Source organism: Apodemus sylvaticus, chromosome 20 (genome assembly GCF_947179515.1).
Source record: "Apodemus sylvaticus chromosome 20, mApoSyl1.1, whole genome shotgun sequence".
In the NCBI taxonomy this organism is placed as follows: Eukaryota; Metazoa; Chordata; class Mammalia; order Rodentia; family Muridae; genus Apodemus; species Apodemus sylvaticus.
This window is the reverse complement of record NC_067491.1, coordinates 62,536,054-62,563,678: the sequence shown is the minus strand read 5'-3', so window position 1 is coordinate 62,563,678 and position 27,625 is coordinate 62,536,054. Positions and strand designations below refer to the sequence as shown.

General features: G+C 37.4%; 1 protein-coding gene across 1 annotated transcript in view; it reads left to right on the top strand.

The window, feature by feature from the left end:
- Nucleotides 1-27,625, top strand: part of LOC127670674 (vomeronasal type-2 receptor 116-like) — a 37,317-nt gene that overhangs the window by 1,393 nt on the left and 8,299 nt on the right. The window contains exons 2-5 of the mRNA XM_052165110.1: nt 12,745-13,036; nt 13,402-14,208; nt 16,048-16,275; nt 21,854-21,977. Coding sequence (XP_052021070.1) covers nt 12,745-13,036; nt 13,402-14,208; nt 16,048-16,275; nt 21,854-21,977 — 1,451 coding nt within the window. The remainder of the gene's footprint in view (nt 1-12,744; nt 13,037-13,401; nt 14,209-16,047; nt 16,276-21,853; nt 21,978-27,625) is intronic.

Sequence of the window (27,625 nt, the reverse complement as noted above, 5' to 3'; positions counted from 1 at the left end):
CCCAGGTATGTATCTTTTTTAACTTTGCAAGAACCATGGATGCACTTGATAAATCTTTTACACTCTTGTGCAGTTGCACCACGTCAGGAACCACTTTGCACTATGCCCCATGTCTGTCCAGACTGTGTAGTGGGAGCAATCTCACTGCAAAAGCACATTTGCAGTAGAACAGCTCATCAAATGCTAACAAGTGGAAAATGACTTGTCAGATGATTTAACAGGATATGAAATAAGACAACAGAATTTGGGAAGTGATTTCTTTTTTCATGCATGATAAATATATGTATAAAGTATAAATATATTAAATATATTTATATTCGCCTTATTTAATGTAATTTAAAATTATCTAGTTTTCTACAAGAAAGGGTATCTGAATATAAAGTATTCATATAAAGTAAATATAGAGTAAGATCTATTAAATTTCATTCATGCTTCTGATTAAATCTTTTATAATAGAGTGATGCTGTGCACAGTCATTTTGAAAAAGGATCTTTCTGATATTCTTCCTTTTCCGTTTCTATGTGCACAAGTGCAAGCGTCATGGTCACAATGAACACAATGATCATGTGCTTTAGAGTGGCTAGAATTATGAGCCTTAACACTGGAGTTTCAATATACGTGTGTGTAATTGAACTCATTTTCTGATTTTTTATTATTAATCCAATTTGCAATAGTTTAGTGGAAGGTATTTTTTTAATCAAAAAAAAATATTTTGGAATCATAAACAGCAGGCAAGCATGAAAACCCCAAGCTGAAGTGTTTCCCAATAAAATGAAATCTACATGTTTGATCCATTTTATATACTGGTGTTTAAATAACTAACTTTTTTCAGCAAAAATATTGCTAGTGATGCCTTCAGTTACAAGGATATTTGGTGGATTTCAAATTACCCAAAACATCCTAATCATTAAACTGTAGTATTTTTGGTGTAAGGTGATTTAAATTAACAAAATAACATGACAATAGTACTGTGGAAGTGAAAGTACATAGTAATAAACAAAAGAACAAGTTCTTTTGTTTTTTTTTTTTGTTTTGCTTTTGTTTTTTGTTTGTTGTTTTTGTTTTTTGGAGACAGGGCTTCTCTGTGTAGCCCTGGCTGTCCTGGAACTCACTCAGTAGACCAGGCTGGCGTCGAACTCAGAAATCTGCCTGCCTCTGTCTCCCAGAGTGCTGGGATTACATGTGTGTGCAACCACCGCCTGGCAAAGAACAAGTTCTTTATACACACATGACACTAATATTTGTTACATTGGGGCTATTCTTGCATTGTCCCTTAATCCCTATTTCTTACTTGCTCTCTCCAAATCTGTACCTCAGAACTAATCCGCTTGTCAGTGAGAACATGCCATGTTCATCTTCCTGGGTCTGGATAAGCTTGCTCTGGATAAATCTACTTCCAAAATCCATGATGCTCTATTAAAGAGTTGTGTACTATGGCAGTATGTAAACTTAACACATTTTTGTCTATTCTTTGACTGAGGGATATCTAGATTGCTTCTGGTTTCTGGCTGTTATGCAGTAAGTTGCAAAGAACATGGTTGAGCAAATGTCCTTGGGCACAACAGTAGAATATTTTGATGTATGCTCTGAAGAGGTATGGCTGGCTATTGAGTTGCTGATGGACAAGGTCACTGTAGAAGTTTGCCATGAATGGAGGAGCAAGCACATCCTTTCCTTGAGGTCCTCACCAGCGTCAACTGTCACTTTTGTTTCTGATCTTAGCCAAGCAGACATGTGTAAGATGAAATCACGGAATCATTTTGATTTACATTTTTCTGTTGAATTTTGAACATTTATTTAAATGTTTCCCAGACACTTAAGATTTTTCTGTTGAAAATTCTGTTTAGATCTGTACTGCATTTTAATTGAAATATTTGATTTGTTGTTTTCTAGTCTCTTGAGTACTCTAAATATTTTGGATAATAGCTATCTGCAAGAAGTGGAATTGGTGAAAATCTTTCTGCATTCTGAAGACTGCTGTTTTGAACAACTGGTCTTTCCTTGGCCTTACCAAACTTTTTTATTATCATTTTATTAGCTGTGATAATGTACAGCAACTGCATGAGTGGTGTTCTGTTCAGAAAGTCTTTCCTCTTCAATGCATGCAACGGTTTGCCCTAATTTCTCTAGGATTAGATTCAGTATTTCTGGTCTAATGTTAATATCTTTGATCTATTTGGAATTTAGGTTTGTGCAAAACCTGGATGCGCAACTAATTGCATTCTATAATCATTGACATCTAGTGAGACCACAACAATTCATGGAAAGTACTTTCTTATTTACAATTGTATAATTTTTGGATTTTTATCTGAGATCAATTGTCCATAGGTGTATGGATTCCAATGAGGGTTTTTTCATTTAATTCTATTAATAAACCCGTTTGATGGTTTTATTACGATTGCTGTGTAGTACAGTTTGATATCAGGGAAAGTAATACCTTGGGATTTTCTTTATTGTACATAATTGTTTTATCTACAGTGGGATTTTATTTCTACGTATGAAGTTACATATTCTTTTAAGTTTTGAAAAGTATTCTGTTGTAATTTTGATAATGATTAAGTTGAAACAGGAGATTTCTTTTGATTAGAAGGCCATTTTCATTATGTTGATCCTACTATTGCATCAGCTCTTGAGATCTTTCTGTCTTCTGACATCTTCAATTTATTTTCAATGACTGAACATTTTTATTATACATGTTTTTAACTTGCTTGGTGTTTGTTACCACAAGATTTTTTATAATTTGTGGCTGTTGTATAGAGTGGTTCACTAGCAATTTCTTCCTTGGTCTCCTTATTGATTCCATATAAGATGGTTATTGATAATATTTGGTTAGTTTAGTATATGTGACTTTGGACTCACTTATTTATATTATCATATCATCTGTGAATAGTGATATTTTGATAGCTTCCTTTTCAATTTGAATTCCCATAAACTCCTTTTCTGTTTTATTGTTCAATCTACAACTTCAAGTACTATATTAAATAGTTCTGGAGATAGTGGACAGCTTTGTCTTCTTCCTGATGTTTGAAGAATTGCTTTCTTGGATTTAGGCTTGGTGTAAACTGGCTTTCTTAAGTGTATGTCCCTTATACCACAGATCAGTAGAAAACTATTTATCTTTAAAGGTTTCTCCATGTTTTCAAATGCTGTTTCAGCATTTAATGACATGATTATGCACTTTTTTCAGGTTTTTCATACTGTGGATTACATTGAAAGATTTGTATATATTTAACCATTTCTTCATCTCAGAGATGAGACCCGGTTGATCATAGTAGATGATGTTGTCAATGCCCTTTCAGTTCTTTGCAAGTCTTTTATTGAGTAGTTTCACCTACTTTCAGTAGAAATTTTTCTACAACAGGCTTTCTTATACTCTGTGGTGTTTGGTCATTAGAGTGTCAGTGGCATCATAAAATGAATTGGGCAATGTTCCTTTTGAATATATTTCTAGGAAGATTAGCATTAGTCTTTCTTTGAGAGTCTTGTTGAATTCTCCTCTAAAACCATCTGACCTTCAGTTCTTGTTGTTGTTGTTGTTGCTTTGCTTTAATTGAATGATTTTAGTGACTTCTTCTATATCCTTTGGGGCTACAGGTCAATTTGCACTGCTTATCTGATTTTCATTTAACTGTGGTAAGTTGTATTTATGAAGAAAACTGTCCCTTTCTTTTACCTCTTTTACCAATTATGTGGAAGAAGGGTCTTTAAAGGAGGAACTAATGATTATTTGAATTTCTTTGTTATCTTTGGTTGTTTGCCTCTTTTTCTTTCTGAATTTGTTAATTTGGGTACAGCTTTCTTGTCTTTTAGGCAGTTTGGATAAACATTTTTTTTCATCCTGTTTGTTTTAGAGAATCAACTCTTGTTTAACTGATTGTTTTGTTCTTTCTGTTTCAGTTGTAATAATTTCAGACATGTGTTTGACTATTTCCTACCATGTAATTATCTTGCATGTGTTTGCTTCTTTTTATTGTAGAATATTCTGGTGTGCTGTTAAGTTGAATGTAGAAGATCTCTCCAATTTCTTTATGAAAGTACATACTGCTTTAACATTTCCTCTTAGCACAACGTCATTGAGTCCACAACTTTGATTATGATCTGTATTCATTTTCATTGAATAGCAACAAAGTTTTTAATTTCTTCCTTTATTTATACCTTGATCCAGTAGTTATTCTAAAGAGATATCTTCAGTGTCCATGAGTTACTATGCTATTTGTTGTTCTGTCATTGATGATAGCTTACACGTGATGTCATTGTTGATAGCCTGTTAATTAGTATTTTCCTGATCAAATATAAAGGTTTATTTCAATGTTTTTATGAGTTTAAATATACTTTGTGAATAATTATGTGGTAATTTTCTAAGAGTGTTAGAGGAGGTGCTCAGAAGAAGGTATTTTCTTTTGTGTTTGGGCGAAATACTTTTTAGTTATCTGCTATGTCCATTTGGTTCATATTGTCTATTACATCTACAATTTCTATGTTTAGTTTTTGTCTGGTATGTCCAGACTATTGGTGAGCGTGGAATATTGAAATCTTGCACTACAAGGGTGTGAAGGATGATGGGATTTGAGCTTTAGTAATGTTTCTTTTCAAATATTGGTGCCCTTGAATTTGAGGCATAGTTGTTGAGAATTGAAGTATACTATTGATAGATGTTTCCTTGGTAAGTATGAAGTCCACTTCCCCATCTCCTTTTGGCAATTTTAGCTGAAAGTCTATCTTGTTAGACGTGACCTTACTGATCTTCTTGGATATTGGTTTGGAAACCCCTTCCAGGCCTTAATTCTGAGATAATTTTTTTTATCTTTGATGTTGAATAGTGTTTGTATTATGCAGCAAAGTAACATCTTGATTTTGTAGTCATTTTATTTGGTTGTGTTGTTTTTCAGGGAATTATGTCCATTGGTAATGAGAGACAATGATTAATGATTATTAACTCTTGTTATTTTATTTTAGGTATTGATGTTGGTGGTAGGGTGGAGTGTATGTTTGCTTTGCTGCTTTTGTTATGCTGGTATGAGATTATTTATTGCCTGAATTTTCAGGGCTACATTTGACATTCTTTAGTTTGAATTTTTCTACAAGTACATTCTATACTTTGTCTTTCTCATGGTCTATCTCGTTTTCTTCATCTATTGTTAGGGAAGGTTTCACTGGGTAAAATACTATCCATGGATATCTGTGGTCTCTTGGAGTCTATATGAAATCTTCCTGGGCCCACATGGCTTTTAGAGTGTCTCTTAAGAATTCTGATGTAATTCTATTTGGTATGCCTTTATATATTACTTTCCATTTTCTCTTTTAGTTTTAATCTTTTTTTGTATTTCTTCTTTTCGTTTGTGTACTTAGTGTTTTGATTATTATGTAGCAGGAATGTTTACTTAGCTTGTCTTTTTGGTATTTTGTAAGCTTCTTGCATGATTATAGGCAACTCTTTCTATAGGATATGACATTTTTATTCTAAGGCTTTGTTAAAATATCCTGGATTTCTGACATGGGGATTCTCTACTTCTCCTATTTCTATGTGTGTAAACTTTGTTTTTTATATTGTCCAAGATTTTTCCGGATGTTTTGGGTCTGGAATTTTTTAAAATTTAACATTTTATTTGAATGATATATCTATTTTATCTATGCTGTCTTCTTTTTTCTTATACAAATACATTATTTATCATTTTTTGTTTATATTTATAATGAGAATTCCCTTCCCAGTTCCACTTCCACAAAGCTCCCAATCACATTGCCCCTCACCCCCCTACTCTTTACCTCTAAGAGGGTGCTCCTCCACCCACTCACCCCGTACTGCCTCACCAGTCTAGCATCCCTTTACACAGAGAATCATGCCTCCTTACCCTCCCTTGATGTCAGAGAAGGCCATCCTCTTCTCCATATGTATCTGGAATCATGTCTTGGTTCATGTACAATCTTTGGTTGCTTGTTTAGTCCCTGGGAGGCCTGGATGGTCCAGTTACTTGATGTTGCTCTTCATATGGGGTTGCAATCCCCTTCAGCTCCTACAGTTCTTCCCCTTCTCTTCTATTGGGGTCCCTGCATTCAGTCCAGTAGTTGCCTGTTAGTTTCTCCATTAGTAATAATCAGTTGCTGGCATAACCTCTCAGAGAACAGTCATATCAGGCTCCTTCCAGCAAGCCCTTGACATCAACAATATTGTGGGTGTTTGCTTCTACATGTAGGATGAATTCCTCTCATGGTGGCCTCTAGATGGCTTTTACTTCAGTCTCTCTTCCATTTTTGTCTCTCTCTTTCCTTTGGACAGGAATATTTCTGGGTTTAAAGTTTTGAATTACATGGGTGGCATCATGATTCAACTGGGGGTCATGACTATCCACTGGAGGTTGTGTGTAGATGTTTTGTATCTCTTTCTTGGATATTACTACTAAAGCCATCCCCATTGCATCCTGGGAGCCTCTCACTTTTCTGGAGTCTAGGACTGTCTTCTGGTTGCCCCAATTTCGACATCTCCACTGCTACTTGTTTCTGTTTTATTTTCTGTCTTCTCCCCTGCCTCTTCTATTACCTGTTCATGCCCCTCCTTTTTGCCCTCCTGCTCCTCTATCCCTCTTTGGTTACTCCTGTTCTCTAACTCTGTTGGTTTGCTTTATAGTTCTTTAATTATGTTTAGGTATGGAATTGAATTCCGGATCTCTCCTATACTTTTAGCATGAGGGGGTGATTTATTTTGTCAAAAGTTTTTCAGGATCCAATGAGAAGATCATGTGGGTTTTTGTTTGTTTGACATTGTTTATATAATGGATTAAGTTGATGGATTTCCATATATTGAACCATCTCTGCAACCCTGAGATGAAGCACAATTGATCATGGTGAATAATCATTTTGATGTGTTCTTGGATTCATTTTGCTAGAATTCTATTGAATATTTTTACAGCAATATTCATCAGGGAAATTGTTAACTGTTCTGAAATTCTCTTTCTTTGTTGGGTCTTTGTGTGGTTTAGCATAAATGAGGCTTTACAAAGCATAAATGAGGCTTTGTAAAATGTATTGGGTAGTGTTCCTTCTGTTTTATTTTGTGAAAGAGTTTGGGTTTATTGGTATTAAGACGTCTTTAATTCTGATAGAAATCTACCCTCAAATCTTCTGGCCCTGTGCATTTATTTATTAATTTATTTTTACTATTTTTTTATTGAGTATCTTCTTCATTTAGATTGCCAGTGGTAAAACCTTTCCCAATTTACCAACTCCCAAAAGCCCCCCTCCCCAAAGATTCCCTACACCTCCTCCCACCCCCTGCCTCCACATATATGCCCCTCTACCCGACACAGTCCCACCTTCCCCCCCCCACATTCCCCCTGTTCGTTTCCCTTTGTTGGGGCCTCTATTGAGCCTTTACATGACCAAAGACCACTCCTCTCACTGATGCCTAACAAGGTCTTCCTCTGACACATTTTTGGCTGGAACCATGTGTACCCCTTTGTTGATAGTTCAGTCCCTGGGAGTGTTGGGGTGTCTGGGTGTCCGAAGTCATTGTTCTTCCCAGGGGTCTATATACTCCTTCAGTCCTCCGGACCACCCTCCATATCCTCCGTTGGGGACCACAAGCCCAGTCTAATAATTGGTTGCTAGTTTCTGCCTCTGTATTTGTAACGCTCTGGCAGGGCCCCTCTGGAGACAGCCATGGCATGCTCCTTTTGGTACATGCTTCTTGTCGTAGTATCAGGGTTTGGTGACTGTTTATAGGATGAATCTCCACGTAGGGCAGTCACTGGGTGGCCTTTACTTCAGACTCTGCTCCACACATTGCCTCCCTTATTGCTCCTGTGAGTATTATGGATACAGAAACTGTGGTACATATACACAATGGAATACTATTCAGCTATTAAAAACAGTGAATTCATGAAATTCTTAGGCAAATGGATGGAACTGGAAAGTGTCACCCTGAGTGAGGTAACCTAGTCACAAATGAATGCACATGGTATACACTCACTAATAAGCGGATGCTAGTCCAAAAGCTCAAAATAAACAATTTACAATTCACCCAGAACAGGAAGCTCAAGAAGAAGGAGGGCTTAAGTGAGGGTGCTATGGTTCCTCTGAGAAAGGGACTTCCAGTTTTGTTGAGTATAGTCTATGGTATTAGGACCTGATAATTTCTTTAAATTTCCTCCATCTCTGTTGCTATGTCTCCCTTTTCATTTATGACATTGTTAATTTGGATACTCTCTCTGTGTTGTCTAATTAGTTTGGCTAAGTATTTCCACTATCTTGTTGATAAAGAAACAACAACTGCTTTTGCTGATTCTTTATATAGTTCTTTTTGTTTCTACTTGGTTGATTTCATCCTCGAGTTTGATTATTTCCAGCTGTCTACTCCTCTTTGGTGTATTTGCTTATTTCTGTAAGAGAGCTTTCAGGTGTGCTGTTAAACTGCTAGTGTATGCTCCCTCCAGTTACTTTTTGGAGGCACTCAGAGCTATGAGCTTTCCTCTTAGCACTGCTTTCACTGTGCCCCAAAAGTTTGGGTATGTTTTGTCTTTCATTTTCATTGAATTCTAAAAGTCTTTCATTTCCTTCTTTATTTCTTTCCTGACCAAGTTAACATTGAGGAGATAGATGTTCAACTTCCATGTGTACACGGGCTTCCTGTTTTTGTAGTTATCGAAGATCAGCCTCATTCGGTGGTGGTCTGATAGAATACATGGGATTAACTAAAAATTCTTGGATCTGTTGATGTTTATTTTGTGTCCAAATTATATGGTAGATAATTTGAGAAGGTACCATGGTGAGAAGAAGGTTTATTATTTTGCTTTAGGGTTAAATCATCTGTAATTAGCAGTTAAATCCATCTGTTTCATAAATTCTGTTAGTTTCACTGTGTCTCTCTCTTTAGTTTCTGTATCCATGATCTGACCATTGGTTAGATTGAAATATTAAAGTGACCCACTGTTATTGTGAGGTTCACTGTGTGCTTTGAACTTTAATAAAATTTCTATTATGAATGTGGGTGCCCTTGCAATTGTAGCACAGATGTTCAGAATTGAGAGCTCTCCTTGGAATATTTTTCATATGTTGAGTATGAAGTGTCCTTCCTTATCTTTTTTGAAAACTTTTGGTTGTAAGTAGATTTTATTCAATATTGGAATCGCTACTCCAGCTTCTTTCCTGAGATCATTTGCTTTGAAAATTGTTTTCCAGCCCTTTACCCTGAAGTAGTTTCTGTTTTTGACTGTGAGCTATGCTTCCTGTATGCAGCAAAATGCTGTATCCTGTTCACATATCCAGTCTGTTAGTCTATATCTTTTTATTGGGAAATTGAGTCTATTGATATTAAGAGATGTTAGGAAATAGTGATTGTTGTTTCCTGTTATTTTTGTTGTTAAAGATGAAATTATGTTCTTTTCTTTTGGGTATCTTCTTTGGGGTTCCTTGAAAGAAGATTACTTTCTTCTGTTTCTAGGGTGTAGTTTCCCTCCTCCTGTTGGAATTTTCCATTTGTTACCCTTTGCAGGGCTGAATTTGTAGAAAGATAGTAGCCTGGGCTGGCATTTGTCTTCTCTTAGGGTTTGTATGATATCTGCTGAGGATCTTCTAGCTCTCATAGTTTCTGTTTAGAAGTCTGGTGTAATCCTGATAGGTCTGCCTTTATATGTTACCTGACCTTTTAAACTTACCGCTTTTAATATTCTTTATTTGTTTTGTGCATTTTGTGTTTTGACTATTATGTAATGGGAGGAATTTCTGTTCTGGTTCAGTCTGTTTGGAGTTCTGTAGGCTTCTTATATATTCATGGGCATCTCTTTCTTTAGGTTATGGAAGTTTTCTTCTATAATTTTATTGAAGATATTTACTTGCCCTCTCTGTCGGGAATCTTTGTTCTATTCTATACCTATTATCCTTAGGTTTTGTCTTTTCATTGTGTCTTGGATTCCCAGGATGTTTTGAGTTAGGAACTTTTTTCATTTTGGGGTTTCTTTGATTGTTGTGTCAATATTTTCTATGGTGTCTTCTGCACCTTAGATTCTCTCTTCTATCTTTTGTATTCTGTTGGAGGTGCTTGCATCTATGAGTCCTGATCTCTCTCCTAGTTTTTCTATCTTCAGTGTTGTCTCCTTTTGTTTCCTTTGTTGTTTCTATTTCCATTGTTAATCATGGATGGTTTTGTTCAGTTCCTTAACCTATTTGGTTGTGTTTTCCTATAATTCTTTAAGGTATTTTTGTGTTTCCTCTTTAACACTTTCTACCTGTTTTCCTGCATTTTCCTGTATTTCTTTAAGGGAGTTATTTATGTACTTACAGTCCTCTATCATTATCATGAGATTTGATTTTAAATGAGAGCCTTGATTTCTGGTTTGTTGGTGTATCCAGGGCTTGCTGTGGTGGGAGATGTGGGTTATCCTGATGACAAGTAGCCTTGGTTTCTGTTGTTTATGTTCTTCCCCTTGGCTCTTGCCATCTAGTTATCTCTGGTGTTAGTTGGTATTCTTGTCCCTGATTGTGGCTTGTCCCTTCTGCAAGTCTGCGTGTCAGCACTCCTTTGATATCAGTTCTCTCTGGGAGGAATTCTCTCTGTGGCCCATGGTTAACTCTGGGCAGTGACTGAAACCCAAGCGATTCTATCTCACACTTCTCCTTGATTCCTGCGATCTGAGGACTCTGGTCAGGTCCCTCAGAGCAGATTGGTAGTCTTATCACTGCTCATAGGTTTGTCATCACTACTTGGAGACTAACTCTCTACTGGCAGTATTTTGGTATAGAGAGCTGGTGCACAGGTTCAGCTCTGGGATAGAAACCAGAAGTGAAACTAGATGTTGTTTGTGGGCAGGGAAAATATCCTGTCAATGTTGCAGCTTCAGAGCTTATGTGGGCTTCTATGAGTGCTCATCAGTGAGGAAAAGCAGAAATCACCAAATCACTTGAGGCTAGGCATTCATATGTTATTCTGACCTTCAGACCTGACTGTCCTCTTTAGCAGTGAAGTCCTACTATGTTGACTCCTTTCTTTCTCCTGTATTTTAGAATCATTTAGTGGAGAGCATCTAACTTAGCCAAAAGGTCAAGAAGCGATAACTTAGGTACTTTTAACAATATTTGTGACTTCACAGTGAAATTTTTCTACTTTTTCATTTTCTTTGAGATAGGGTTAATGTATATCCAGGGTTGTCTGGAAGCAAGATATAGACAGACTCATATGGAATTTACAGATAGGCCTGCTTCTGCATGTTTAATAAGGTTGTATGTAGTAGACTCATGCACCCACCAGTGGTATAGATAATGACAGATGCTTTTCAATATTTTAAGGCATAGGAGTTTTAGGTGAGCAGATTACCAGAAAACTTTGAAACTCTCCACTGTAATACCTGCCACTATGTCCTGGATGTGGTCCACTTTACTTCTCTGCTCATCTTCAGGTCCATCCAAAAACCACAGTGTCCTGCTAGCAAGACTACCACCTTTGATTTCTGCTTTGAAGTATCCCTATATCTCCTGGAAGTTTTGCTATTCACTTTCTTCCCAGCTATTGGTAGTCAGATATATCTTACGTCTTACAGGCAAGTGAGGAAGGATGAATGTTCACAAAATATCAGGCCACTGATGGTCTGTAGAAATAGCAAAACCAAGAACTGACAACTAAGCCAGTGCTTTACTCCCTGAAAGATTAGAATTCAGCAATCCAATAATAGTGACAAAACATCACACAATGTGCGCCAACATAGAAACTTGCCACCAATCTTGATCCTTTTCCTAGTTTTCTTTCTTTCTTTCTTTCTTTCTTTCTTTCTTTCTTTCTCTCTTTCTCTCTCTCTCTCTTTCTTTCTTTCTTTCTTCTTTTTTTTTGGATTTGGTTTTTTTTGAGACCGGGTTTCTCTGTTCCCTGAGACAGAGTTCCTTGGCTGTCCTGGAACTCACCCTGTAGACCAGGCTGGCCACAAACTCAGAAATCTGCCTGCCTCTGCCTCCTAGAGTGCTGGGATTACAGGCGTGTGCCACAGCCACCCAGCTCCTACTTTTCTTAAGGAGATGAGTCTGGGATAGAAGAAAAAGCCAGAAACCTAGTAAGCTTGAGTATGTCTGAGACCCTGGCACCCTGGTACCCAGGCACCCACCAGAGATTGTAGGCATCTCCTAACTCCCTACTACATTCCTGAATTGGATACTTGCCATATTTTCCACATAAGGACATAAGACATGTGATCACATACCACAAAACATAGGTTTCCATGCAAATGAGGTACCTAGTGGCTCTGAGGGTTTACACAATATGATTCCCTTTCTAGCCATTCCATCTTGCAATAGTTATTTAATCTCTGGCCCACACAGAGAAGGTTGCATCCATCTATTTTCCAGGGTAAACCAAAAATGAACAGGTTTTTCAAAAGCCAAATCTTGCCACAGATAGACTGAATTCACAAAGTGAGCTCTTTCATAATAGTATATCATATGAATCTGGTGGTTCATGAAAAATAAACTATTTTTCATGGTTTGGCATACTGGAAGATAAGTACAGTGGATAATTTGTGAAGAAATATATTTCATTCTATGACGGAATTATGTTATATTTCCACATCTGGAAGTCAGAGAAAGCAAACTCTCTTGGATATATAATTAATAAGTTTTGCTCTTCAGCATATCATTTGAAATGAAGAATTTGTTGAAGGACTGTGTGTTCTAAGCAAACACAAGCTTTCAGAATATAAAAGCCATTGCTTTAAAGTTATAGGTATAATAGTTATGAGTTCCCAATATGAATGCTGTGATACTTCTATGCAGGATGGATATACGAAACTACCAACTTGTTTTGGCCATGTTATTTGCCATCAATGAAATCAACTTGAACCCTCATGTTTTACCAAACACGTCTCTGGGACTTGAGATATATAGTCTCTCAGATACTGAAAGGAACATTCTGAAGAGTGTATTCTATTGGCTCACAGGTTTGAGCATATTTATCCCTAATTACAATTGTAGAAAAAAGTGGAAATCGGCTGCTACACTTACTGGAATATCATGGAAATCATCTGAAATCATTGGGACACTGTTGGGTCTTTACAAATTTCCTCAGGTGAGTGCACATGATGTGAGTGGTGGGAAGCCAGCTTTCTTTTCTCAGAATTAGCTGTTTGCAAAATGAAAAGGAGAGATTTTGATTAATTGGCATTAAAGAGCAAATAGAAAGACAAGTACGGACACAGTCTGTTATTTTTTTTTTTTTACTTTGATGTAGAGTAAGGAGGGTGAACAGTACACAAGGCAATTTAAAACTTTGATACTTTTAATAATTTTTCTGGAAACACTCAGGAGATGAGATGCGACATTAAGAACTATTGAGCAGAGTATCAACTTTATAACTTAAATCGGGTTTTTAAGACTAAGACTATTTAAATGACATTTATTGTTCTCCTTTTTAAAATACTGATTTCCTTTCAGCTTACTGTTGGGCCTTTTGATCATGCAGAGATTGACACAAATCATTTTACATCTGTGTACCAGGTAGCCCCCAAAGACACGGCTCTGTTCTGTGGTATTGCCTCTTTGATGCTTCATTTCAGCTGGACCTGGGTGGGACTGCTCATCACAGATGACCACAAAGGTTCTCAGTTTGCATCAGATTTTAGAATGGAGATGGAAAAGAACAAAGCCTGCATAGCTTTTGTGGAAACAGTATCGTTTGTGGGAGAACCAATATATCATTTGCTAAGATATGATCAGATGCGTACTATAGAGTCATCTGCAGATGTGATTGTAATTTATGAACACAATAATTTCCTATTAACTATAATAGTAAATATCCATAGAAAGTACACAATGAATAAAATCTGGATTATGAATAAAAAATGGATTAGCCCAAGTATTCATCCATATACACTGTCACATTTATCCCATGGGGCTCTCACTTTTTCACCCCATCATGGGGAGATTGTTGGTTTCATAAAATTTATGCAGGAAGCCAATCCTGTTAAGTACCCAGAAGATACTTTTCTTCTTATCTTGTGGATGATTTTTTTCAATTGCTCAAGATTTCATTCTGCACGTAAAATCATTGAAAACTGTGTGCCCAATGCCTCTTTGGGATTGTTGCCAAGGAGTCTTTTTGAAATGGTCATGACTGAAGAGAGTTACAATGTGTACAATGCTGTGTATGCAGTGGCCCACAGTCTCCATGAGAAGAATCTCAATCAAATACAAGTTCAACCACAGGCAAATATTGATAGGACTCTGTTATCCCCCTGGCAGGTAATGTGCCTTTCTTTGTATTTTAAATTCACCAATAGATGCCTGAAAAGCTCTCACACTAGTAATACTATATTATTTTTCCATTCAATAACCTATAAGACATAGTGCATATTTCAGTGCTTAGATATCAATATAGTTCAATGTCTATGTATATGATAAGTGGCCTGTAGAAGATTCTGTTCAACAGACTAATTCTTCTTTTTTGTAGAAATAGCAGAGATAGCTGGGCATGGTGGCACACGCCTGTAATCCCAGCACTTGGGAGGCAGAAGTAGGCAGATTTCTGAGTTCGAGACCAGCTTGGTCTATAGAGTGAGTTCCAGGACAGCTAGGACTACACAGAGAAACCCTGTCTTGAAAAAGAACCAAAACCCCCAAGCAAACAAAAAAAAAATAGCAGAGATATTTGTCTTGATAATTTCTCAGTAGAAAAACCAAGATTTTCATTAATGTGCCGATCCCTAAAGAATCTTCATGTCTTAGAGTTGTGAATACCCAGGGGATGCTACACCATCTCAGAGAAGTTGATGGGGGTTGGGTGGTGAGATGGATTAGTCTAAAAAGAGGAACTGCAATCAGGATGGAACTGAATAATTACATTGAAAAGCATACAAAACCTATAAAAAAGGAAATGTAGATCCAAATTCCAGAGTAGATTTAGAAAGTAGAATGGGAATTGCCAAGAAAATGTGATTATAGGGTAAAGGCAATGAAAATGTTGTTTAGAGGATACCCCACTTTAGATAAATAAGAATAATTTGGTGTTTCACAGCATGACATACAGTTAGTTGTGATGGGTAGTCATAGTTGTCAATGTGACTGCATCTGCAATCCAAATCCAAGTGCCAAGCTGCTGGGTCTCGTGGGGTTACCCTGTTAAGCTGTCTTGAGAGGTATGTGTCAGGGGACTTTGGGGCATTAGGTCATTGGATCTAGGGAAATGTTGTGTGACTTTTTATTCATAGGAACTATAAGCACTCTTTAAGTCAGTGAAGCATACAGGACAACTGTGTATCTTTGGGTTTCATAGAAGTCAACATACATGTAAATCATGGCTACCAATTCATGTTAAGCTATGCTTTCTAGTTTGAAAACTGCCATTGTATTCTATGTTGCTAAGTTTATAAAACATTTGATTGTTTGAAATGCATGTTCTCATTCTTGCAAATAAACCAGAACAAAAAGAAAAAAGAAAGAAGAAAAAAAAATCCAGGTTTTCAAGTTCATTTTACACAAAATATATACAAAATTCCTGTATGCCATTAGCATAAGTATGTGCTCTAAATCAGCCCACTCCTACTCTCCACCAAACACAAATAACCTCATCTTAAACATTGAGGCTGTGAAAATGTCCGGAAATATAAGGATATACCTAGTTTTTCAAAGAAGTTGAGATCTGTTAACTCCATAGTCCTTGAACATTTAGTAATACTTGGAAGAGTAATAAGATAGTTTTTTTTTTTCAACCATGGCAAAGTAATACGCTCTTTTGTACCATTTTATAGATTCTTGGAATTATATTTTATTCTATTAGATAATAGTGATAGAAATGAAGTAGTTTCAATCTTTTGAAAAGGGATAAAAAGTTGTGACTTGTTTGCTGTATTATCTTTGATCATTTGGTACTTCTTGGCCTGGCATTTTCTATGCAAACTGACATTTAAGAAATAAATTATATTTATTTTCTTCTAAGGTTTCTTTTGTTGTGTTCAATCCCATAGATAATTAATTAAAACAGTGTTAACATCATACCTTATTGTCAGGAAATAACTCCTTATTCATAATTAAATTATAAATCCATAACTTCAACTTCATCATACGATTTCTCATATCTTTCAGCTTCACCCTTTTCTGAAGACTATTCAATTCAAAAACTCTGTTGGTGACCCTGTGGTTCTGGACTGGAAAAGGATGGCTGATCCAGAGTATGATATTCACAACGTTTGGAACTTTCCATCAGGTCTTTCACTACTGGTGAAAGTGGGTACATTTGTTCCTAGTGCTTCCAAGGGGGAACAGCTGATGATATCTGAATACATGATTAACTGGCCCATAGGATTTACAGAGGTGTGTTTCTAAGTAAATCTTATATGCTTCTTGATGTAGTAAATCTTGGTTGTTAATAATTACCCCATCAATACACTCATAACTATTATTATTAAGAGTTTTACTGATCGCTCATTCTTGTGGAAGTGTTTTAAATATTTTTAAATTATCTAATTATTTTGACCTTTAAAGAAAGGTTATCAGTTAGTACTTTCTGATATCATTGTAACATAAGAGATATCAGGCTGTTTACATTAACTTCTAGAGTCCAAGGTAAATTTTTTTCAAAATAACACAAATTGAACTTCCCTGAGAAGAGGAATCTTAGTATAGATAGTATTTCTGATCTTCTTTCATCAAGGAAAACCTGTCGAGTATTATCATAAAACATGGTAGTATGAGGGACCATTACTATGGGAGATATTTCCCTAATTTATTAAAAAAAATGGGATTAGAAAGAAATTAGTGAAAAAAACACCCTTACCAATAATAACCACAAATAATGTAAACTATTTTGATGTATCTCTAACCAAGGAAATGAAAGACATGTATGAAAACAAATTCAAGTCCTTGAAGAAATAAATTGAAGAAGATGTGAGAAGATGGAAACCTCTTTCATCCTCATGGATGAATTTGATTAATCTAGTGAAAATTGGAAATTTAGAGTGTTACCTAAATTTTACAAATTTAATAAAGGAATCTACAGATACAGTGTAATTCCTATGAAAATTCTCACACAATTATTTACAGACCTTCAAAGAGCAATTCTCAACTTCATATGGAAAAAACAAGAACCAAGGATAGCTAAATGAACCTGAACAATAAAAGAACTTTGGGAGAAATCACCATCCTTGCCCTCAAAATGTAATACTGAGCAATGGTATAAAACCTTTATAGTTTCCTATAAAATGAAAGTAGTTGATCAGTGGAATGAAATCAGCTCCCTGTAGTACATTTACGGACACTTGATTTTTGACAGAAGCCAAACCTTACAATGGAAAAAGAAAGAAAGCATCTTCAACAAATGATATCTCTCCTACTGAATATATGCTTATAGAAGAAGGCAAATAGACCAATATTTATCACTCTGAAGACACCCAAGACCAAGTGCATCAAAAACCTTAACATATTGAAAAGATATGGAGAGAGGGGGCAGCCTTGTCTAGTCCCTGATTTTAGTGGGATTGCCTCAAGTTTCTCTCTATTTAGTTTGATGTTGGCTGCCGGTTTGCTGTATATTGCTTTTACTATGTTTAGATATGGGCCTTGTATTCCTGTCTTTTCCAAGATTTTTAGCATGAAAGGATGCTGAATTTTGTCAAATGCTTTTTCAGCATCTAATGAAATGATCATGTGGTTTTTTTTCTTTGAGTTTGTTTATGTAGTGGATAGCATTTATAGATTTCCGTATATTGAACCATCCCTGCATCCCTGGGATGAAGCCTACTTGATCATGGTGGATGATCGTTTTGATGTGTTCTTGGATTCAGTGGGCAAGAATTTTATTTAGTATTTTTGCATCGATGTTCATAAGGGAGATTGGCCTGAAATTCTCTTTCTTAGTTGGGTCTTTGTGTGGTTTTGGTATCAGCGTAATAGTGGCTTCGAAGAAGGAGTTTGGTAGTGTTCTTTCTGTTTCTATTTGGTGGAAGAGTTTGAAGAGTATTGGTGTTAAGTCTTCTTTGAAGGTCTGATAGAATTCTGCACTGAAACCATCTGGTCCTGTGCTTTTATTGGTTGGAAGCCTATATATGACCCCTTCTATTTCTTTAGGGGTTATGGGTCTGTTTAGATGGTCTATTTGATCCTGGTTTAATTTTGGTAACTGGTATCTGTCTAAGAAAATGTCCATTTCCTCCAGATTCTCCAGTTGTGTTGAGTACAGGTTTTTGTAGTAGGATCTGATGGTTTTTTGAATTTCCTCGGTTTCTGTTGTGATATCTCCGTTTTCATTTCTAATTTTGTTAATTTAGATACTTTCTCTGTGCCCTTTGGCTAGTCTGGCTAAGGGTTTATCTATCTTGTTGATTTTTTCAAAGAACCAGCTTTTGGTCTTGTTGATTCTTTGTATGGTTCTTGTGGTTTCTACTTGATTGATTTCGGCCCTGAGTTTGATGATTTCCTGTCTTCTCCTCCTCCTGGGTGAATTAGCTTCTTCTTGTTCCAGGGTTTTCAGTTGTTCCGTTAATCTTCACCTCACACCAGTCAGAATGACTAAGGTCAAAAACTCAGGAGACAGCAGGTGTTGGCGAGGATGTGGAGAAAGAGGAACACTCCTCCACTGCTGGTGGGATTGCAAGATGGTGCAACCACTTTAGAAATCAGTCTGGCGGTTCCTCAGAAAACTGGGCATGTCACTTCCTGAGGACTCTGTTATACCACTACTGGGCATATATCCAGAGGATTCTTCAGCATGCAATAAGGACACATGCTCGACTATGTTGATAGCAGCCCTATTTGTAGTAGCCAGAAGCTGGAAAGAGCCTAGATGTCCTTCAACGGAGGAATGGATACTAAAAATGTGGTATATTTACACAATGGAGTACTATTCAGCCATTAGAAACAATGAATTCATGAAATTCTTAGACAAATGGATGGAGATGGAGAACATCATACTAAGTGAGATAACCCAGTCTCAAAAGATCAATCATGGTATGCACTCACAGATAAGTGGATGTTAGCCTAGAAACTTTGAATACTCAGGACATAATCCACAAATTAAATGATGTCCAAAAAGAATGGAGGAATGGGCCCTGGTTCTGGAAAGACTCAGTGCAAGAGTATAGGAGAATTCCAGAACAGGGAAGTGGGAAGGGGTAGATGGAAGAATAGGGGGACAGAAGAGGGCTTATGGGACTTGCGGGGAGTGGGGACCCAGAAAAGGGGAAATCATTTGCAATGTAAATAAAATAAATAAATAAATAAAAACAAACCTTAACATAATACCAAGATACACAGAGTCTAATAGAAGAGAAAGTGTGAAATAGCTTTGAACCCATTGGCAGAGAAGACAATTTCCTGGACGGATCATGAAACCATTGATAACTGAACCTGAAATGCTTCCATAAGGCAAAGGACATTATCAATAGGACAAAAGTGGCAGCTGATAGACTGTGAAAAGATCTTCATTAACATTACATTCAGTAGAAGTCTAATATTCTAAATAATGAGTAATTCAAGAAATTAGATTCCTTATTTTGAAAAGCTAATAACAAAATTTTTAAAATGTGGTAAAGAACTAAATAGAGAATTCTCAAAAGAGGAGCCTTGAATGTCTTAGAAGCAGTTAAAGAAATGTTCAACAACCATAGTCATCAGGGAAATGCAAGTGAAAATGACCCTGAGAAATCATCTTACACCAATCAAAATGGCTAAAATAAAAAGAAATACTCAAGAGATAGCATATGGTAGTAAGGATATAGAGAAAGGGCAGCATTCCGCCATTGCTGGTGGGATTGCAAACTTGTACAATCACACAGGAAAACAATCTGGCATTTTCTCAGAAAACTTGAAATAGTACTACGTGAAGAAGTGTATATATACTGCTTCTGGGCATATAACCAAAACTGCTCTACCATGTCAGAAAGACACTTGCTCTACTATCTTTATAGCATCTTTATCCATAATAGCCAGAAACTGGAAACAACGCAGATAGGCCTCAATAGAAAAACAGATTCAGAAAATGTGGTTCATTCACATAGTGGTCTACTATTCAGCTATTAAAACACTTGGCCATTATAAATTTTCAAGGAAAACGGATGGAACTAGAAAATATCCTCCTCAATAAGGTAACCCAGACCCAAAAGGCATGCACTGTATTTGCTCACTCTTGAGAGGACATTAGTCATAAAGTACATGATAGCTCTGATTCAGTCCACAGATCCAGTGAAGCTAAATAAAGCAGGATACTGAAGGAAGCATACTTGAATCTCACTTAGAAGTGGTTTTTAAATAGTCATAATTGGTAGATGGAGGAAGGACTTGGGTGTGAGAGGGAAGGTGGTAGGGAATGGTGGTCTCAGTATCAGGTGTTGGGAGAATTAGAAGAATGAAAGGCAATCTGTAGCTGCCAGCAGTGGAGGGTTTGGGGGAATCACAAGAAGTGTCAGAAACATGGCTTTAGGAAGGGTACCAGTAGAAAATTCAGGTGATCATAGCTGAGAAAAATAGCCGTGGAGATATAGTACATGAAGAGGACAAACAACTCCTATAGCCATGCTGGTCCTGCCTTGGGGGGATAAGGACAACAACACAGACACAAAAATTTTGACCCAAATCTGTCCTATTTAAAAGAAATGCAAGGATGGAAGAGAGATTGATATAATGGCCATCCAATAATTGGCCCAATTTGAGATCCATCCTGGGGCAATACTCAATCCCTGAAACAGTTAATGATATTTTGTTATGCTTGCAGAAAAAGACCTAGCACAAGTGTCGTCCAAGATGCTTCACCCAACAGTAGACAGACACAGATGAAGAGATCCACAGCCTAACACTGGACAGAGCTAAGGGTCTCTTAGGGAAGGATTGAGGATAGTTTAGGAACTGCACAGGAAGACCAAGAGTCTAGTAACCTCAACCCTTGGGGGCTCTGACAAAATAATCCACCAATCAAAGGTCATACATGAGATAGACATAGTCTCAACACCCTCAAAATATGTAGTAGATGTGCAGCTCAAACTCCATGTTTGTTCCAAAAAGCTGAAGTGGGGGCTGTCCTTAAGCTATCTGTGGGACTCACTCCACAACTTAGCTGCCTTCCTTGGCCAGAGTGGGAGAGTATGAAGCTAATCCTGTAGAGACATGATGTGGCAGAGTGGCAGTAAATCCAGGGGGCCCACACCCTCTCAGCACAGCAGGCCAGGGGGGAGGAGTGTTAGGGTGTGGACTAGGAGAGGTAGCATCCTGTATGTGAAATTAATAAAACAATTAGTGAAAAAATAATCGCAATGACACATAAAATGGAGTGGTGTCAGGTGGTCCTAAGTTGTTTAAGAATCATGGGTGAAAAACCCATGATTAGCAGGATAGTAAACAGAAATACTGCATGTTCTCCATTTCTATTAATTTTCCAGTTTCCTGCTTTAACTCCTGTCCTTATTTCCATTGATGAGAAACATGTCTGTCCTCAGTTTACTATTGGCACGGTGTTTGATCACAATAGAAACCACAACTAAGACAACTAGAAAGGCAGTCACAGTCAGTTTTCTGGCCGCCTTTGCTTTTAAGCCTTTGGCAGACACACAACAAACTGAGAGGATGTCCCTTTATTCTTAAGTCTCATCTTGGAAAAATGGCAACAAAACCAATGCGAGGAAAGTAGGATTGTCTTCAGAACATCACAGCTGGAGGGTGAAGTTCATCATGGCAGGGAATCAGGACAGCAGTGATTTGAGGAAACTGGGCAGATTCTGTCCACATTCAGCAGGAGGAAAGCGATCGCTGTTGCTGGCCAAACTTCATTTCCACTTTTCATTCAATAGCACGTTTGTACGTTTTTAAATATAAATTTTAATTAATACACCTTCCATTATAAAATATGTACTTGGGCACTGATTAGGAGCTAAGCATTTTGTATCTTGTATTAAATATTTTTCAGATTCCTCGGTCTGTTTGCAGTGAGAGCTGCAGCCCTGGATTTAGGAAAGTTGTCCTGGAGGGAAGGCCTACCTGTTGCTTTGACTGCAGTCCTTGCCCAGACAATGAGATTTCCAATGAGACAGGTGAAGGACAAGTCTCTCAGAGGATTTTACATACTCCCTATGGTGCACTGACAAAACTAAGTAATGAAAAAAAAACTAAACAAGAGAACTACGTGGCAATTACATTACTTTAGATTCGCAACTAAATCTTTAAGTCTATGCTCTTTCTTTAAAATTTTTTATTGTTTGTTTTATTTGGTTACATTTCAAATATTATCTCCCTTCCTGTTTTGCCCTCAGCAAACACCCAATCCTATCCCTCCTGCTTCTATGATGATGCCACCCTCACCCACACAACACCTTCCTACTTCAGAGCCCTAGCATTCTCCACCACTGGGTCATCCACCCTCCACAGGACTAAAGGGCTCCCCTCCCACTGATGCCAGATAAGGTAATCTTCTGGTGCATATGCAGCTGTACCCATGGTTCTCTCCATGTGTTCTGGTTGGTTGATACTGTTCTTCCTATGGAGTTGCAACCCCTTCAGCTCCTGCAGGCCTTCGTCTAACTCCTCCATTGGGATTCTTGTGCTCAGTCCAATGATTGGCTGTGAGCATCCCCATCTGTATTTCTCAGACTCTGTTAGTAGACACCTGTATCTGGCTCCTCTGAGCAAGCACTTTTATTTTTATTAGTTATATTCTTTATTTACATTTCAAATGTCGTCCCCATTCCTGATTTCCCCCCGAAAATCCCCTAACTCCTCCCCCTCCCCCTGCTCACCATTCCACGGACTCTCACTTCCCTGTCTTGGGGTTCCCCTATACTGGGGCATCTAGCTTTCTCAGGACCAAGGGCCTCTCCTCCCTTTGATGTCCAACAAGGCCATCCTCTGCTTCATATATATCTGGAGCCATGGGTCCCTCCATGTGTACTCTATGGTTGATGATTCAGTCCCTGGGAGCTCTGGGGGAGCTGGGTGGTTCATATTGTTGTTCTTCCTATGGCACTGCAACCCCTTCAGCTCCTTGGGTCTCTTCTCTAGCTCGTCCATTGTGCTCAGTTCAATGGTTGGCTGAGAGCATCCACCTCTATATTTGTCAATCACTGGCAGAGCCTCCCAGGTGACAGCTATATCAGGCTCCTATCAACAAGCACTTGTTGGCATCCACAATAGTGTCCAGGTTTTGTAACTGTATATGAGTTGGATCCCTAGGTTGGGGCAGTCTCTGGTTAATCTCTCCCTCAGTCTCTGATCTACACTTTGTCTCTGTATCTCCTCCTGTGGGTATTTTAGTTCCCCCTACTAAGAAGGACTAGAGTATCCATAATTTGTTCTTCCTTCATCTTGAGCTTCATTTAGTCTGTGAATTGTATCCTGCCCCTCTTCTCCCCTCATCCTCTGCTCTGTTAACCAATTTTCTCCCTCTAGCTCCCATTATTATTTTCTTCCGTCTTCTAAGTAGGACTGAAGGATCCACAATTTGGTCTTCTTTCAGCTTGATCTTCACAGTTTGTCCATTGTATGGTGGGTATTACAAGCCTTTTGCCTAATAGCCACATCACTATGAGAGAGTAGTACATATGTTTCATGTTCTTTTGCTGCTCAACATTTTCAGTGAGGATGGTATTTTCTACTTCCATCCATTTGAATGCAAAACTCAAAGTTGCCATTTCTAATAGCTAAATATCACTCCATTGCGTATTTGCATGATAAGTATTGTATCCATTCTTTCATTGATGGTCATCTGGGTTGTTTCAAGTTCTGGCTATTATAAAAAAGGCTGATATGATCATATTGGAGCATCTTTTGGATATATGCCCAGGAGTGGTGTAACTGGATCCTCAGGTAGTACTATTTACAATTTTCTGAGAAACTATCACACTGATTTCAAGAGTGGTTTTACCAGCTTCCATTCCCACCACCAATAGAAGAGTTTGCCTCTTTCTCCACATCCTTACCAGCATTTGCTGTCACCTGAGAGTTTGATTTTAGTTATTCTAAAGGGTGTGTGGTGGAATCTGAAGGTCATTTTGATTTACATTTCCCTGATGACTAAGAATGTTGAACAGTTCACCAGGAGCTTCTAAGCCACTTGAGATTCCTTATTTGGAAAGTCTTTTATTAGCTCTGTATTCCATTTTTAATAGCATTACCTGGTTCTCTGGAGTCTTTATGCTAACGTCTTTGATCCACTTCACTTGAAGTTTTGTGCAGGGTGATAGATATACATCTATTTTCATTCCTCTACATCAGACATCCCATTAGCTCACCACTATTATTTAGATGCTTTCTTTTCTCCCCATTGTATGATTTTGGGTTTTTGTCAGAAATTTAAGTGTCTGTAGGCATGTGGCTTTGAGGATTGATTCCATTGATCAATATGTTTGTTCCTAGACTAGTATCATGCAGATTTTATTACTATTACTTAAGGTCAAGGATGGTGTTACCTCCAAAAGTTCTATTATAGTTCAGGATTCCCTTAGTGATGCTGGGATTTTGTTTTTCCATATAAAGTTAAGATTACTATTTCAAGGTCTGTAAAGAATTGTATTGAAATTTTTATGGGAATTGGATTGAATACGTAGGTTACTTTTGGTTTGGTAATCATTTACATTATGTTAATTTCGATTTCAAGGACATGAGAGATCTTTGGATATTCTGATATCTTTCTCAATGTTTTCTTCAGTGATTTCAAGATAATTTCTTATAGGTTTTCAGTTGCATGGCTAGAATTACATGAAGATATTTATATTATTTATAAATATTGTAAAGTAATCTGTTTCCATAATTTCTTTCTCAGCTCATTTATCATTTGTGTAAAGAAGGAATATGGCATTTTTAATGTTAATTTTGTATTCAGCCACTTTTTTCTGATTTTTAATATTTCTTTAATTATTATTTCTTTTTTCTTTTTTATTAATTTTATTAATTTTATTCGATACATTTTTTATTTACATTTCAAATGATTTCCCCTTTTCTGGTCCCCTACTCCCCGAGTGTTCATCAGTTGTACGTGTTCTCTGGTAGAAATTTTTGGAATTATTTATGTTTATTTTCATATCATCTGTCAAAAGCAATACTTTGACTTCTTTCTTTCCAATTTGTAGCCACTTGATCTGTTTTAGTTCTCTGACTGTTCCAGCTACTACTTCAACCTCTGTATTGAATAGATTAGTGAGAGTGGGCAACATTGTCTTGTCCCTGATCTTAGTGGAATTAGCTACGTTTCTGTCCATTTAATTTGATGTTAGATACTGGCTTTCTGTATGTTGTTTGTGTAAAATTTAGATCTTTGACATATATCCCTGATTTTTCAAACACTTAAAAAATGAATTAATGTCACATTTTCTTTATTTTAATTAATTTTTTACACTCCATATTTTATTCACCCCCATCGACTCACCAACTGTTCAACATCTCATACTTCCTTCACATCCTCTGTCTCCACATGGAGGTCCAGACCCCCACCCTGCCTGACCTCTAAACTCCCTGAGGTCTCCAGTCTCTTGATGGTTAGGTGCAGCATCTCATAACACTGACCCATCAGTCCTCTACTGTATGTGTGCGGGAGCTGGTATATGCTGCCTGTTTGGTGGTCCAGTGATCGAAAGATCACATAAGTCCAGATTAATTGAGACTGCTGGTCCTCCTACAGGATCGCTCTTCTCCTCAGCTTCTTTCAACCTTCACTAGTTCAACAACAGGGGTCAGCTGCTTCTGTCTATTGGTTGGGTACAAATATCTGCATCTGACACTTTCTGCTGCTTTTTTGGATTTCCAGTGCTCTGTCAAGATAGGAGGTTCCTTTCTGTGAATGAATTGGTATCACATTTTCATAATGTTTCCTTCAGCATTTAATGAGATGATCAATATGTTTTTTTCTTCAATTTTTTTATATGGTGAATCAGGCAGAAGGATTTTCATGTATTGAACCATCTTTGGATCTCAGGGATGAATCCTACTGAGTTATGGTTTATGACATTTTTGATGTGTTCTTGGAATTGGTTTGTGAGTTTTGATTTTTATAGATTGTTTTTAGTATTTCTGCATCAATATGCATAAGTGAAATAGGTCCGAAATTATTTTTGTTTGTTGAGTCTGTGAAATTTGTGTATCAGTTTGACCGTGGACTCATAAAATGAGTATGGCAGTGCTCCTGCTTCTATTTGGTGGAGTAATCCATGAAGAATTGGTTTTAGCTCTCCTTTAAAAGTCTGGGAGAATTCTGAAATAAAACCACTTGGCCCTGGGTATTTTTTTTATTTGATATATTTTTTATTTACATTTCAAATGATTTCCCCTTTTCTGTTCCCCCACTACCCAAAAGTCCCATAAGCCCTCTTCCCTCCCCCTGTTCTCCCATACACCCCGTCCCACTTCCCTGTTCTGGTTTTGCCCTATACTGCTACACTGAGTCTTTCCAGAACTAGGGGCCACTTCTACATTCTTCTTGCACATCATTTGATGTGTGGATTATGTTTTGGGTATTCCAATTTTCTAGGGTATTTTTAATCAAGAGACATTTCATGACTGCTTCTCTCTTTTTTTTTTTTTTTAGGGTTTTACAGATATTTATATAGGATACCTGATCTTGATTTAACTTTAGTAAGTATGGAATTTGTTTAGAAATTCAGCCAGTTCATTAAGCTTTTCCAGTGTTGTGGAGTATAAGCTTTGAAGTAAGCTAACACTTTTTTTTTCTTGTGTGTGTTTTTGCCTCCCTTTTCATTTCTGAATTTTTTTATTTATATATATTTATTTATGTTTGATCAGATATTTTCTTTACTTACATTTCAAATGTTATCCCCTTTCCTCGTTTCCCCTCTGAAAACGCCCTATTCCATCGCCCCTCCCCCAGTTCACCATCCTACACACTCATGCTTCCTTGTCCTGGCATTCCCCTATACTGAAGCATCGAATCTTCTCAGGACCAATGGATTCTCTTCCCTTTGATGTCCAACAAGGCCATCCTCTGCTACATACGAAGCGGGAACCATGGGTTCCTCCATGTGTACTCTTTGGTTGGTGGTTTAGTCCCTGGGAGCTCTGGGGTGATTCTGGTTGGTTCATATTGTTGTTGCTTCTATGGGACTACAAGTTCCTTCAGCTCCTTGGGACCTTTCTCTAGGTCCTCCATTGGGGACCTTATGATCAGTTCAGTGGTTTTCTGAGATCATCCACCTCTGTGTTTGTCAGGTACTGGCAGAGCCTCTCAAGAGACAGCTATTTCGGGCTACTGTCAGCAAGTGCTTGTTGGCATCCACAATAGTGATTGGGTTTGGTGACTGTATATGGGATTGATCTCTCTGTGGGGCAGTCTCTGGAAGGTCTTTCATTCAGGCTCTGCTCACACTTGGTCTCTTTATCTCCTCCCATGGGCATTTTGTGCCCCCTTCTAAGAAGGACCAAAGTATTCATACTTTGGTGTTCCTTCTTCTTGAGCTTTGTTTGGTCTGGGAATTGTATCTTAGGTATTCTGAGCTTCTAGGCTAATATCCACTTATCAGTGAGCACATACCATGTGTGTTCTTTTGTGATTGGGTTATCTCACTTGGGATGATATCTTCTGCTTCCATTCATTTCCCTAAGAATTTCAAAATTAATAAATTCATTGTTTTTAATAGCTGAATAGTGTATTCTATTGTGTAAATGTACCACATTTTCTGTATCCATTCCAGTGTTGAGGAACATGTAGGTTCTTCCCAGCTTCTGGCTGCTATGAACA